The sequence below is a fragment of the Lepisma saccharinum genome, chromosome 20 (assembly GCF_977018435.1).
Source record: "Lepisma saccharinum chromosome 20, izLepSacc3.1, whole genome shotgun sequence".
Taxonomy (NCBI): domain Eukaryota; kingdom Metazoa; phylum Arthropoda; class Insecta; order Zygentoma; family Lepismatidae; genus Lepisma; species Lepisma saccharinum.
The window spans coordinates 13,899,244-13,912,635 of NC_139248.1; the positions used below are offsets into that span (position 1 = coordinate 13,899,244).

General features: G+C 37.2%; 1 protein-coding gene across 1 annotated transcript in view; it reads right to left on the reverse strand.

Moving 5' to 3' along the window:
- Cad89D (cadherin 89D) overlaps positions 1–13,392 on the reverse strand; it is a 192,643-nt gene that overhangs the window by 82,700 nt on the left and 96,551 nt on the right. Inside the window, exon 2 of the mRNA XM_083142133.1 lies at positions 9,199–9,303. Within this exon, the coding sequence (XP_082998259.1) occupies positions 9,199–9,259 (61 nt within the window). The 5' untranslated portion in view covers positions 9,260–9,303. The remainder of the gene's footprint in view (positions 1–9,198; positions 9,304–13,392) is intronic.

Below are 13,392 nucleotides of genomic sequence, written 5' to 3' on the forward strand. Positions count from 1 at the left end.
GCCAAATGTGGCAGAAAAGCGACGCTAAATAACAAAAAAACATGTAAATACAGGTTAGATGAAGGGGCCCACACACACACACACATGAACACACACCATTGTAGGATTCATACGCATAATTGTGGAAGAATTGTGGATTTCCAAACTCTAGACACACACCACACCAGTCCAGTAGCTTCTCTTCATTTATGGTATTTCTCTTTGTATTCGTTCAAAATATTCTATCAAATTAAGTACTGATATAGGTATATATCATTTCCTCCTCCTTCACCATCTAGGGGTCCCGGGTTCGATACTCGGTGGAGGCACATAGTGATTCGGATCCCACTTTAAACTTTAGGTCCAGTGCCGATTTGCCTTACTGTGCATAAAGTGGAATTAAAACACCAACTCAACAACAACAACTATCCTTCACCATCTCTCCTGTTTATCTTAGTCTCCTATTCCTTCTCGCCCTCTTTCTTATAGACTATCAATATCTCCTTTCCCATTCTACATCTTTGTCTTCTTCTTCGCTTTCTCTCTTCCCTAGTTTCCATTCTCTATCCTTGAATGCTTCTCTTTCCTTCTCCCCTTTTCGATCTCTCTATTCCTCAACCTCTCTCTCTTTCACTCTCTCTCTATCTCTCTCTCTCTCTCTCTCATTCACTATCAATTCAACTGACTATCTCATCATCATTCTATATGTTTTATCTTCTGATTTCTTTTCTAGTCTGTTTTTGTATTCTCCATCCTTTTCTGCTTCTCCCTTCTTCTCCTTCATTTTCTGTCTTTCTCTCTCTCTGTCTCTTGTTAATTTTATATATTCTCTCTTTTTCATCCCACTCTCTTCCATTTTCTCTTTTCATTCTATATCTTTTCCCTTTCTCCTTCATCTTTCTTCTCTCTCCGCTCTCTATATTTCTCCCCTTCTATCGCAATTCTTCTTTGCCCCCTCACTTTTTCTCATTTCCAATCTACATCTTTGTTTCCTTTTCTTTCTTTCGCCTTACCACCTTGTTTCTGTTCTTCTGCCGCCTTTTCTCTCTGTCTCTCTCTCTCTCATCTTTTGATTTTCCTCTTATTCATACATTCAGTTTCTCTCAAATATTCCAGGCCAGAGCTCTCTAACCAAAGTCTAAATTTAAGTCCACTTTAATGCAGAGATAGGCTAAATTGGGACTAGACCTACAGTTTAAAGTGCGATCCGAACCACTTTGTGCCTCCACCGGGAATCGAACCCGGGGTCTGTTGATTACAAGGTGACAGAGTTACCATCATGCCATCGGCGGGATCAGGACTCTAATCCGGAACATAAGACAGCGAGAGAAATAGTCTTGGCCGAATCCTCTACTAACTTGCAGTACTTGCTTGCTATTTTTCTTGCAAAATTGCATCATGTTCCCAGCGCTGGTACGAAAGGGTACCGCTCAAAGCGCGTTTAGGTGCACCCACGTTTCCTGCAGCAGTAACTGTTCTCCCCAATTAAGACGAGGTGAGCGAAGGTGATTGAAGCGTCCATATGTAGCGTGACGCTTCCCGGGACACGAGAGCACCAATGCTTAAACGCCTGCCGCACGTAATACGCATTCCTCTCATGTGATTTTTCCGTTACCGTCTTCTTAGAATGTTCCGACAATTTACTCTTTACTGTACGTTTTGTCTCTGCGTGTTTTCTGTTTTCTCTCCTACATGTTGCAATGTACAATAAACGGGGTGTTCAGACCTGTAGAGGGAGATTATTTCAGTAACATTTTTGGCAGTTATGCATTTGAAGCTTCGGAACGAGTCACAACTCTCGAAGCACCCAATTAACCAAGCGAGCAGCTGACGTCATCTCAACCCAGAACATATCGCTAAGCCCCTTACTCAGGTTCTACACGCCCACTAGGCTCGCTAGACAGACTCGCGCAGTCCGCTGGAGATGCTCCGAAAGTAATTCGACTCTACCCAGGGTAGGGGCCAGCCCCCCCCCCCCCCCATTTGAGCTATGAAATATTTTAATGTGAACCTGTAAAAACCTACCAAAACAACATCAACATTTTTTAAAAAAAATTTAGAAACAATTTCTATTTTGTCTTTCCATAAAAGAATGGGTTTGTTGTGGAGGGTTCCAGAACTCTGCAGTTTGCAACATTTGGAAAATTTAGTTTCATAAAACCATGGATGTAAGGGCACCAAACGTCCCCATTTAGTCGGGTCAGTCCATTCCGTCCCGACTCTTTTCGAACTGCAGTTGTGATGTGAAAATGTCTCTTTTTTTGTTACTCATATTTAGACATGTCCTTTATTTCAATAATCATTGCTGACACGTTAAATTTAATTTATAAATATATTATTTTTTAGACATGGAATTATCATTGCTATTCAGTGGTTCTGGTACAAGAAAATAAAAGAACTTTGAAACCATTGTTACTCTGCAGAACACAATACTAGAGTGCGCGTCAAATCTCCTGCATATGACGATAGCCAATAGCAGCACACTGCAGCGGTGCCATGTCGAAATCTCACACAGAAAAGAGACAGCGTGGTTGAGCGAAACGCCTTGTCAAGGAGAGCACGGTAACGCCGCACGTCTGTGATTCGCTGGTGCTGTTCAGCCGTTCAAGGCTATATGCAGGAGATTTGACGCGCACTCTAATTGAATAGTCTTGAGAAATGATTGTAAACAGCTAGCACCCAGTTGTACGCCGTGTGACATCCTTTGTCTGTAAGCGACTGTGTTGTTGATTGTCGTGTCGGGGGGAGGAGAGGGGCGTTACTTTGTACCATAATATTTCAACTCTACAATTGTATGTTTAGCTCTAAGTGCAATACTACCATAGCATAACATCTAATACTCCAACAGCATTTCGCCGGCCAACGTGGATTGACACACTTCACAATCTTGTCATAACTACACTCCGGATGTTTATATAATATCAAAGTACACAATATGTACATAAATATGTAACAATAATTGATAAAATATGTACCTAAATATGTATTATCAAAGGATATGTAGCTGAATATGTAATATTATTAATAATAATAATAGAGTATCCAAGCAATTTCAATAATTCGGTAGGCATGAATTTATTTGAACATATTCAACATTATTTTATTTATTATGTAATATCAAAGTACAAAATATGTACATAAATATGTAACAATAATTGATGAAATATGTACCTAAAATGTATTGTCAAAAGGATATGTAGTTGAATATGTAATATTAATAATAATAGAGTATCGAAGCAATTTCAATAATTCGGTAGGCATGAATTTATTTGAACATATTCAACATTATTTTATTTATTATGTAATATCAAAGTACAAAATATGTACATAAATATGTAACAATAATTGATGAAATATGTACCTAAATATGTATTATCAAAAGGATATGTAGCTGAATATGTAATATTAATAATCGCGCTGCGACGCCAAGGGTCCCGGGTTCGAATCCCGGTCGGGCTTGGTTGTTTGTGAATGTCCATTCATCAATTTCATCATTTCATCACTCATCCCCATCTTCGCAAATTAGCCAAGAGGCACAAAACGCGAAGTAAAATAAACTAAATCAATCAATCAATATTAATAATAACAGAGTATCGAAGCAATTTCAATAATTCGGTAGACATGAATTTATTTGAACATATTCAACATTTTTTTAAGGACATAAGTTGTTCAAATTAAAATTTGTATCTAATTTATAAACTCAAAAAAGCATAGCAACGTGTACATATTTAAGAAATTTTCGACTGCATTGAGGCAAAGTGAGCTCTTTTTAACTTTTCAAGTATTTTTTTTATAAAAAAAAAAGCTTCTACAGCAAGAACAATCGAATGAAAATACATAGCTACTTTTGTACTTTCTGTACAAGGGAACATATTATGTAACTCGCTACGTAAAGGAATGGAGCCTTCTTCTCCATCAATGCCAAGTTTGTAGGTGCTTTGCATAAGCCTAAAGCAAAACGAAAATAAGTAACCAGAAGGACGGGGGGGGGGGGGAACTAACTCCAGCGTCTGTCGATAAATAACAGTTCCCGTTGTTTGTTTTTCGTCTTCAGCCTGGCTTGGCAGTCAATCTTAAGTGACCGTAAGCAGCATGCATCTCATTGATTAGAAAATATGACATCACATGAGATACAAATTTTCTACATCATGTTTGAGTTCGAAAATAAAGGAAAAAGGACCCAGATAGGAAGACAATACCAAAATATGTTCTTTTATGGAAAGTAAATTATGTAAAATATGTAATATCCTGGAAAATATGTAAAAATATGTAACATAAAACTTATGCAAAATCATGTCGGTTACATAATTTGTTGACATTTTCTTGTTGAAGGTATGTATCTAGAAAGAAATAGAATATGTAATTAAAATTCTAGGACTAGTAATCACTGCAATTGTGAAATCACAATCGCACACTTCAAATCTAAATATTTTGTAAACGAAGACATTGAGCTCATCCATATCATCATAATAGTATTCAGAATGATGACATTCCTACTGCCCTGAAGAGTGAGCTCTGTGAACAACGTTGTCTTTGGGAAATTCAAGAATAACGGGCGGGGGCGATAAAAACCTCATATCCCACCATGCAACTTGAAAACTGTGAATTTTGACGACTTTTTTATGCATCATATTTTTGTTGGTGAAATGAAAATTGTAGCCTCTCAACTCATGTGTTAGAAACATTCTTGTTTTTACTGGTATTAATTTTTATAGAAGTTCCGTCTGTGACCACTCAAAGTTCCGGCTGTGACCTGTGTGAAATATTTGACCAGCAATGTAATCATACAAGATTTTTCAAATTGTTCCAGAAATACCACCCTTGTCAAATTTTTGGTCTGACAAAGACACTAATCAATTCAACGATCATAGACACACCTGTCTGCAACACTTTTTCATCTGGTTCAATACCTGGGAACTTAAAATAAGATTCATCATCATCTGATTCTTATTCAGAATGAGAAAAAAAGCATCTGCAGTATCCAAGACTGAGACATGACTATTTTATAGTTTCTGTATTTAGTTCATATCACACTTGATAATAATCTCTGCAGGCTTTGATGCTTTTAAATTCTCTTTCTAATCAAGCTGATACAAGCTATTATACCATTTTCAGTGACATATGGTATCGTTGTTCTGAATATATAATACTCGTATGCCAAATTAATGCTTACAATGAGGTAAAAAAGTCAATTTTCATGTAATTTGATGCTACGAAAGCTGAAACTTTTACTTAATTAGAACTGTAAGCAGAATTTCATTAGGAATTTGTATAACTAGTTTTTAACCATCTGTGAATAAGAAAATAGTTATCTTGGCTAGTCGAAATTTTGAACTTAGTATTACTGTCATTGATATACCAGTTAGTTTAATTTTTTTGTATGTAGCCATTGAATCAACCCGAAGGAAGTTAAGTCACACCAGGAACAATACATTTTTGTCACACGAGGAACCCTTATTTTACAGTTAAAACTAACTACAAAGAATGGATAGGCCTTGAGTAATGTTGGGGGGAGTTATAACACTGATTCGTATGTAATTTGGTTTTAAACTGATTACTAGTTTTCAGGGCCTTCCGATGGCGCGGTGGTAGCGTCGTCGCCTTGTAAGCAAGGGGTCCTGGGTTCGATACCCGTTGGGGGCACATAGTTATTCGAATCCCACTTTAAACTGTAGGTCCAGTCCCGATTAGCCTTACTGTGCATAAAGTGGACTTAAAAACACCAAATCAACCAATCATTTAAATGAAATTTCAAGAGAAATTTGGTTCCGGGTGTGATCAAGCACTTCAAAGCGCTTTAATTCAAAGATTACTACAATGAATTTTGCAAACAAAATAAAGAGGAAATGAAATTTCACATCAGCTGCTTCTTGCCACTATATTTTTGTGGCAGGAAACAGCTGCTCAGCTGTTCCCTGATAGTGTTTCCAACTAACCACTTTTTGGTACATGAAAGTCCCTTGAGGGCTTGCTTAAAACTTAAGCATATTTGCAAATTTAAAACATTTTTAGATTAGTTCATCAAAATATAGGCTTTAAGCTTCAGTTTAATGCTCTTTAAATAGTATTTGGACTAACTTTACTTGCTGAAGTGGTATTATCACTTGGTTATGGATTGGCTGTTTCATGATATGCAAATACTTTTATCAGACTTTCAATCAGATAGAGTTTATAGGCCAAGGCCTATTAACTCTCCTTAGGCTTATAACCCTTTTCTTTTGTCAATAAACAGGATCCAATCTTTCGGTAACCGTTTAGAAGTTTTCCCGCCTTTCTTTGATCCATAAGGGAACCAGAAAAGGGTCCCCAGAGCTTGCATAACCTAGATGACGCTAGTTTCTCTCCACGGAAGATTTGTACATTTACATTGTTACATCTTATAATACTTTACAATTCGTAATATTTAAGATATCGAAACAATTCCTGTTAGTTATTATCAATATATAAATCATAAAAATCTTCCATTTTTCCTTCATTCATTTATTTTGGACCTAATAGCTTTAAGGATGTTTTTTGTCCATGAACAATAAGACATTTCGCATATTACAAACTATCCGCTTTCAAGGAATAGCAATCGAGGGAATTTGAATTTGCCACTCTGTTTCTTCCTCGGATGCTTTTGTTTGAAAATGTTTCTCAAAATTTCGGAGGGGCTAATGTCCCTTTCAGCCCCCGTCTGCGTACGCCAGTGTTTTACACTATAAATTTCGTTACATCTTTTCACCCTTTATTTCACAGGGAAATGTAGACAAAAATATAAAAGGTTTCCTTTACAACTGGATGGTACATTTTCTTAAGATTCACCACGAAACTTGACAAATTAATTGGAAATTAAACCTTTAAGTTACATAAAATTTTATGTGAGGTATTTCTCTACCTATTATATTTTGGGTATTCCGGTATTATATGTTTCACTTCAGCATTTTCCCAGCTACACTAATATGTCTTATTGTTCGTTATTCCAATTTTGAATAAATGTTGCCTAGTACATAAATGTTCCAATCTCAGTATGTTAATTAATACAATTACATTTCTCGTACCACTGACGTTATGAAACTATAATTTGTGTAGCTTAAATTCAGCAAATGGTCTGCATGATTCTCCAACTATTACAAGATCATGTCGACACCAATCAAATCAGTCATTCAATATTTTCTTCTTCACCCTAGGCAGATCAGTACTGTATAATAACTTCGTATGAATATTTGGAAGGCAATGCGCTTTCTTTTTAAAAATATCAATCATAAAAGAATCCTTCATTCTGCAGAACAGTAATTAAATATCTCATTGAAAATTATCACAGATTATTACCGGTATACAGATGAATCAGTTTCAGTTAAAAAGTGTGTGAAACGACTAGGGAGACACAAACGCTTAACCTCAATTTCCCTCCATCTGATATTGGACATGTCCATTTGCAAAGAATGGATGGAACAGGATAGCAAATTCTCTTTCGAGTAGAACCAAAGTTTTTCAAGCCTCGCTACCCAGCGTTCCAACTGATGGAACCCGTATCGTCCACCTTCCAGTTCCAAAACCTGGAGAAATTTTTATGGTGTTTGACACATTGAAAGCGTGCAAGACTGCATCAATCCGTTAGGGATCATCTGCCCTGAAGAGATCTGTAGAAATTTGGTTCTAAGTGCAGTTACGGGTCTTCTCCAGTTCTTCGAGGAGAAAGTAAATATTGTTCGTTATAGTGGTTAAGGGTGCATTCGTCATTGTAAGACATCGCAGAAAAAACTTTGAACGAATGCACGTCTTGAATTCAGTTTTGGTCTGCTTTGTACGCGTAAGGGATTAATGAGACAATTTAGAGCGAGATGTGAGTGACTGAAGCACGCCCCAGTCATGAGAAAGAAATGTTTTTAGAGACAGAGTAAGGATACGAAAGAGGCTGAGGGAACGAAATAAACGAAGAGAATTAAATAAGCTGTGGACATAGGAAGAAAGGGAAATGAAGATGAAAGGCACACACAGACAGGGAGAAGAAGAGGAACAAAGAAGGGACAGGGAGAGAAGAAAGAAGCAGAGAGAGAGAGAGAGAGAGAGAGAGAAGAAAGAAATGAGACAATGTCGAAAGAATACAAAGGAAGAGAAATAGAGAAAGAGTGTGAAAGAGAATGAATGAATGAGAGAAATGTAGTGGCGATAGGCGGAAAAAAAGGAATGAAACATATGAAAGGGGGCAACAAAAGATTGACAGATACATATACACATCCAGAGAGAGAGAAGGAGGGGAAGAGAAAGGACAAAAGTAATATAACAGAGAGGGAAAGAAGAAAGAAAGTAATGATACTGACCAAAGAGGACAGACCAGCACACAGAGAGGAAGGGGGGGGGGGAGAAAAGAGGAAAGAATGAACGAAATGTAGCAACGAGAAGTATGTATGTATGTATATATATATATAATAAATGAAGGAGATACAGCAGCAAGAGGGAAGAAAAGAGGAAGAATTTTAAAAATGAGACAGACAGATGGGGAATAGAAGATACGAAGGGATATAAATGTAGAAGCGAGACAGAAGGAAAGAAAGATAGAGGAATGAAAATATGTAACAGAATACCGACACATACACACACAGAGAGAGAGAGAGAGAGAGAGAGAGAGAGATAGATAGAAGCAGAGAAATAGAAGAAGAGAACACTTTACACATGAAGGAAATATTTAAAATATCAACAGAGGAAGCAAGCCCAGACAAAGAGATGCCAGAAATGAGAAATTAGGACGAATATCTCTACTCGTACAAAGAATAGGACACACATCCATTGCTTTCCACAATAATTTTAATCTATTCTTCCTTAACTTTTATCCTCACAAACCCTTAACTTTCCCAGTTAAAATCTACTTACTTTGTACCAATATCGTGTCTCGCGAACTGACAAGTAGGCGGACTATTGTCCATAAAATATAATCTTTATCAGCTCTCAACGCTGATGAGCTTTTAAAAGGAGGATGGTATTGATTGCTCATCAGCAATCAATAATCTTAGAAACTAACAAAGATACAACCGTAAATCTTGACGGACACATAAACCCATCAAATTCTATCTCGATCGCTGTCCGTCTGCCGTTGTGTCAACAATGAACGTCGCGTGATTTCATGATACTACTTAACCCCATGCAGGACTGACGAACGTTGCGTTGGAACATGCCACATGCAAACCTGTTACAGTAACCACTAACCTAACATGTAACTGATAATTCTGTAGGACTTACCTAGTGATGAGGAAATTAACGCTAGGACCAGAACCAGCTGGGCAAAATGTCGCTTCCTCATTGTCCCCAAATGTCATAAAACTGGCACACTCCTATTCGTCATTGCTGGAAAGGAAAGAGTATGGCATTAGAACAGGGAAATAATGAACTTGATACCAATATTTCAGTGTATTCTGAGTTATCTACTACTCTTTTGATAAGATATTGCTGGGCTGATCCTAGAAAACTAGGTAGAGTGGCGAAAAGGCCTGTCGGAGAAAATTGAATATGAAATTTTGCCTAACTATTTCATGGCGGACGGTGAAATAGACAATCCACCATAAAATAGTTAGGCACTACTTTACTTGGATGTGCAAAATGTTCTAATACATGATTTGGTTTTAAACTTCAGTTCAGCAATCGTGAAGAAACAGTCAATCGGAATGTAAGAAACCAGTTGTCCTAAGCTCAATCACAACCTTCAATAGTCAGACTCTCATAAATGTATTCATTACAACTAAATTAACCAGTATTTAGACAACACTCTCAGTGTTCCTGTAACTTCTACCTTGTACGAGATTAAGAAATCAGTTAACCAAACCGATCATATTTATAGCTACACAAAATATATACGCTTTTACAATCTTGAACTTATCTGTATTGTCCATAGATGGCAGAGCATAAACCTCTTTATTTCAGTCCCATATGAAAGTTTGAAAAAATTGAAATATCAATTTACCTTTTAATTATAAGTAACAAATTATTAATCTGTGAAGAATGTATCAAAAAATTATGCACTGAATTAACTTTTATCTGTGTTTTGCAAGTGAAGTTCTGGCTTTTCCAGGTGAAATTCCTGCAAAAATGTTTTCCGAGATTGATATCGAATTATAAACTATAGGTAGGCTATAATACGTTTTAAATTTTATCAGTGAAGGAGTAAAATCATAATCATGTACAATTTCTATCTGTAAGAGGAGGGAACAAGATTTCAAAGTCTGGAATGTGAAATCATGCTGACGTCCTGACGTCACATTCGAACCGTACGTATACAACAACATTTTCAGCTGGTATCTACACCATCGAGCCCGAAACCTTTTGATTACTAGGCGATGACCTAACCACCATGTCATCAGGGAATGTGTACGATGTTTGACTGTCACTGTTCTTGTTCAAATCTGGTATGAATTTAAATTATTCACACTAGCTAGAATTCAGTACTTTTTTAAAAGAAAGAAATTCAAGTATTTGTTAATAGATTAGTGTTGTCAAACTAGTGTGCAATTGTTGCATGAATGTGTTAATGGTTACGCAACGTGAACAAAATATAACTTTGAAGTAAACACAACTATACCTGAGTTAAAAGAAGATGAATAACTCTCCGTAGACTGAAAAGACATTAACTTTAAGATGAGTGTTGTGACTGCCCTCTGTCGGTGGACAATCTTACTACCGCTGAAGAATCTAAGAGCTCAAAATTGTGGTTATTCGTCTAAATCGAAATTCAGTTTCTGATAAGATAACAAACAATGCTGATAGAATCTTAACAATTAGCCTTTCTCTTTAAACAATATCATCCCAGATGTATCCGCCTTCTTTATTAAATTGTGAAAGTTTGAACTTTCTCCAAAAAAACCCTCTTTAAGTCAATTTAATCTTAAGACCGTCTCAAGCAGAAACCATCAAGAAAAATTCGTGGATCTGGCGAAAATTCAACAAAAAAAAGATCTGCATACATAATCGAAGCAATACAAGGAAATTCAATGTCCGTTTTGTCGAGTCCTGTAACAAGAGCGAAAGTGTGATTGTTGTCTCTGTTTCTGGTGATTGTTGTCTGCCCGTTGTTGCCAGGTGGAACGATGATGTGCATTGTTGGCGCGAGCGGGGTTGTTACGTTGGCTTGGTAACCGCGAGAAAGCGAAGCGTGAAGAGAGACGGCTGAAAGCTTCAGGGCGGACAATCTTTTTGGAAGATTGCTTCAAGAGATCCTGCAATGCCTATGGCGTGAGTTTGTTCTTCAATGTAATAGATACGTAGCAACTGTATCAAAATTTGATTTCCAGTTATTCTAAGTGCTCTAAACGGCAAATATTGTTCAAAATCTATTAGGCTTATTGCATAAAGTTTAGTGTAGTGAAGGACAGTGTCGGTGGGATATATTTTTGGGGACATTAATTTTTAGTATGCACCTATATAGCATACAAGAATGTATATTTGGTTCAAAGATCCATTTTGTTGCAACAGTTTCCCTTTTGCTGCGGAGGGGCTGCACTAGTAAGCTGAGGAGACGTTCGGCGCACAGAAAGAAGGAAGAAAAAGTAAAAAGAGGACAAGAAATAGAGCTGAGGAAGATGAAAAGAAAGACAAGGGAAGAGTAAAACAATAAAGAGAAGTGAAGAGAAAAGGGAGGGAAGAGAATATAGAAAAAGGGAACACAAATGAAAGAAAAAGGGAAGAGATGTTAAGAAAGAAGAAAATGGAAAAGAAACGATAGAAAGAGACTATGAAAAAGCGGAAGAGGAAAAGGGGAAAGAAATAAAATGAAAATCGGAAAAGAAAGGAGAGAAAAATAAAAACGAAGAGAAGAAAATTGAAAGAGAAATGTAAGAAAGAGAATGGAAAGAGTGGAAACGAGAGAAATAGAAGGAAAGATAAATCTCCTTCTTCATAAATGACAATCCAGATTTCACATACATGGCAAACTTCTATCCTTGTTAAAAGACTATCTGCCCGCACGAGAGCAGCGTGATATCCTCTCTGGCTCCTCTTCCAGCTTTCTACCCATCCTGTCCCCCAGGGGAGTGTCTTAGGCCCATTTTTGTTCCTTCTTTACATGGATGATCTTCCCGACAGACTGTCTTCTCTTCCCATAAATGTACTCCTCTTTGCCGATGACTTCCTTAAAAAAGAAACAAAGTGCTCTCCTTTTATACGCTCGAAAATAGTCCCATCAAAAAGGCTTCCTCTCAAAAAGATCTTGGTGCTATCGTCGACGAAAAGCTAAACTTCAATGACCACATTATACTACTAAACGAGCCATGCGTCTTCTTGGTATGCTGTATAGGTTCCCTGAAATCCAAAACCAATCAGCGATTAGCATATTTTTCAAATCCTTTGTCTCTCCCATTCTTGAATACTGCTCTCCCTTCAAAACCTCTAAAACTAATCTTTCCAGGATTGATTCTGTCCTCAGCCATAGAATTCCTTCTCTCAGACACCTCCATAAAACAGATATTATGTCTATTTTGAACATCCAGTCACCACACACTCGTCACGCACTAGCAGACATGAAATATTTGCATAAAATCATAATGGCAAAATTAGAACCGAATTCCTTGTCAACCAATTTAATCTACGAGTACCCGCACGGCCAACCCGCAACTTAAAGCTCTTTCACATTCCCGCTATAAGGCTCTCCCTCCAACAGCGGTGTGTTTACTATAGACTCCCCAGGGTGTATACAAAAGAATATCGTAGATATAAGTAGTTCGTATAGCTATGAAAGCCAACGAACGCTTTTATAGCTTAAATATAATGAAAGAACAACTGTGGAAGTTTTCTCTGGCAACACTGAAAAGCTGTTTCCTCACCCTGCCGCGTGACAGCACCAGTGTTCATGATGGCGACTCCTCAGCGGAAATCTGTTTGTGTACTGTAGCTTGCGAGCAAGTACAGCCAGCGATCAGACCATTGGGGCTTGAGACGAAGGATTGTACACGGACATTGCCGGGTTGTAATGAATATATTCATTTTCAATGGAATCGTTACAACCCAGCAATGTCCGTGACTGTACAGGCTGTTGGATCCGTTAAACCGGAGAAGCTGACCAGAATGTGGGAAGAACTTTATCGGTTGGATGTATGCCGTGTAAAAAAAGGTGTTCACATTGAGTACTTGTAGTGTGTGTAGTAGGTGTTGTATAATCTTGTGCACTTATTCTTCCATCTCATGTAAGGTTTATTATTGTATACAGCAAACAAGAGGAATTACATAAATTTAAAATTCGGATAGTCTTTTGTGTACACCCTGTATAATAACCTATCTGTAAATGTTGATATTTTCTTGTCAGAACACAGTTTCCGACAATCACGAAGAATGTACATGTAACAATTTCTTTTTTTTCGTCTGCCATCTTGTTTTGTTGTTGTTATTTTTATTTTTTCTTGTTGCTACAGTTTCAGTATAAAATGGTATTTCAGTACTGTATCTGAAACT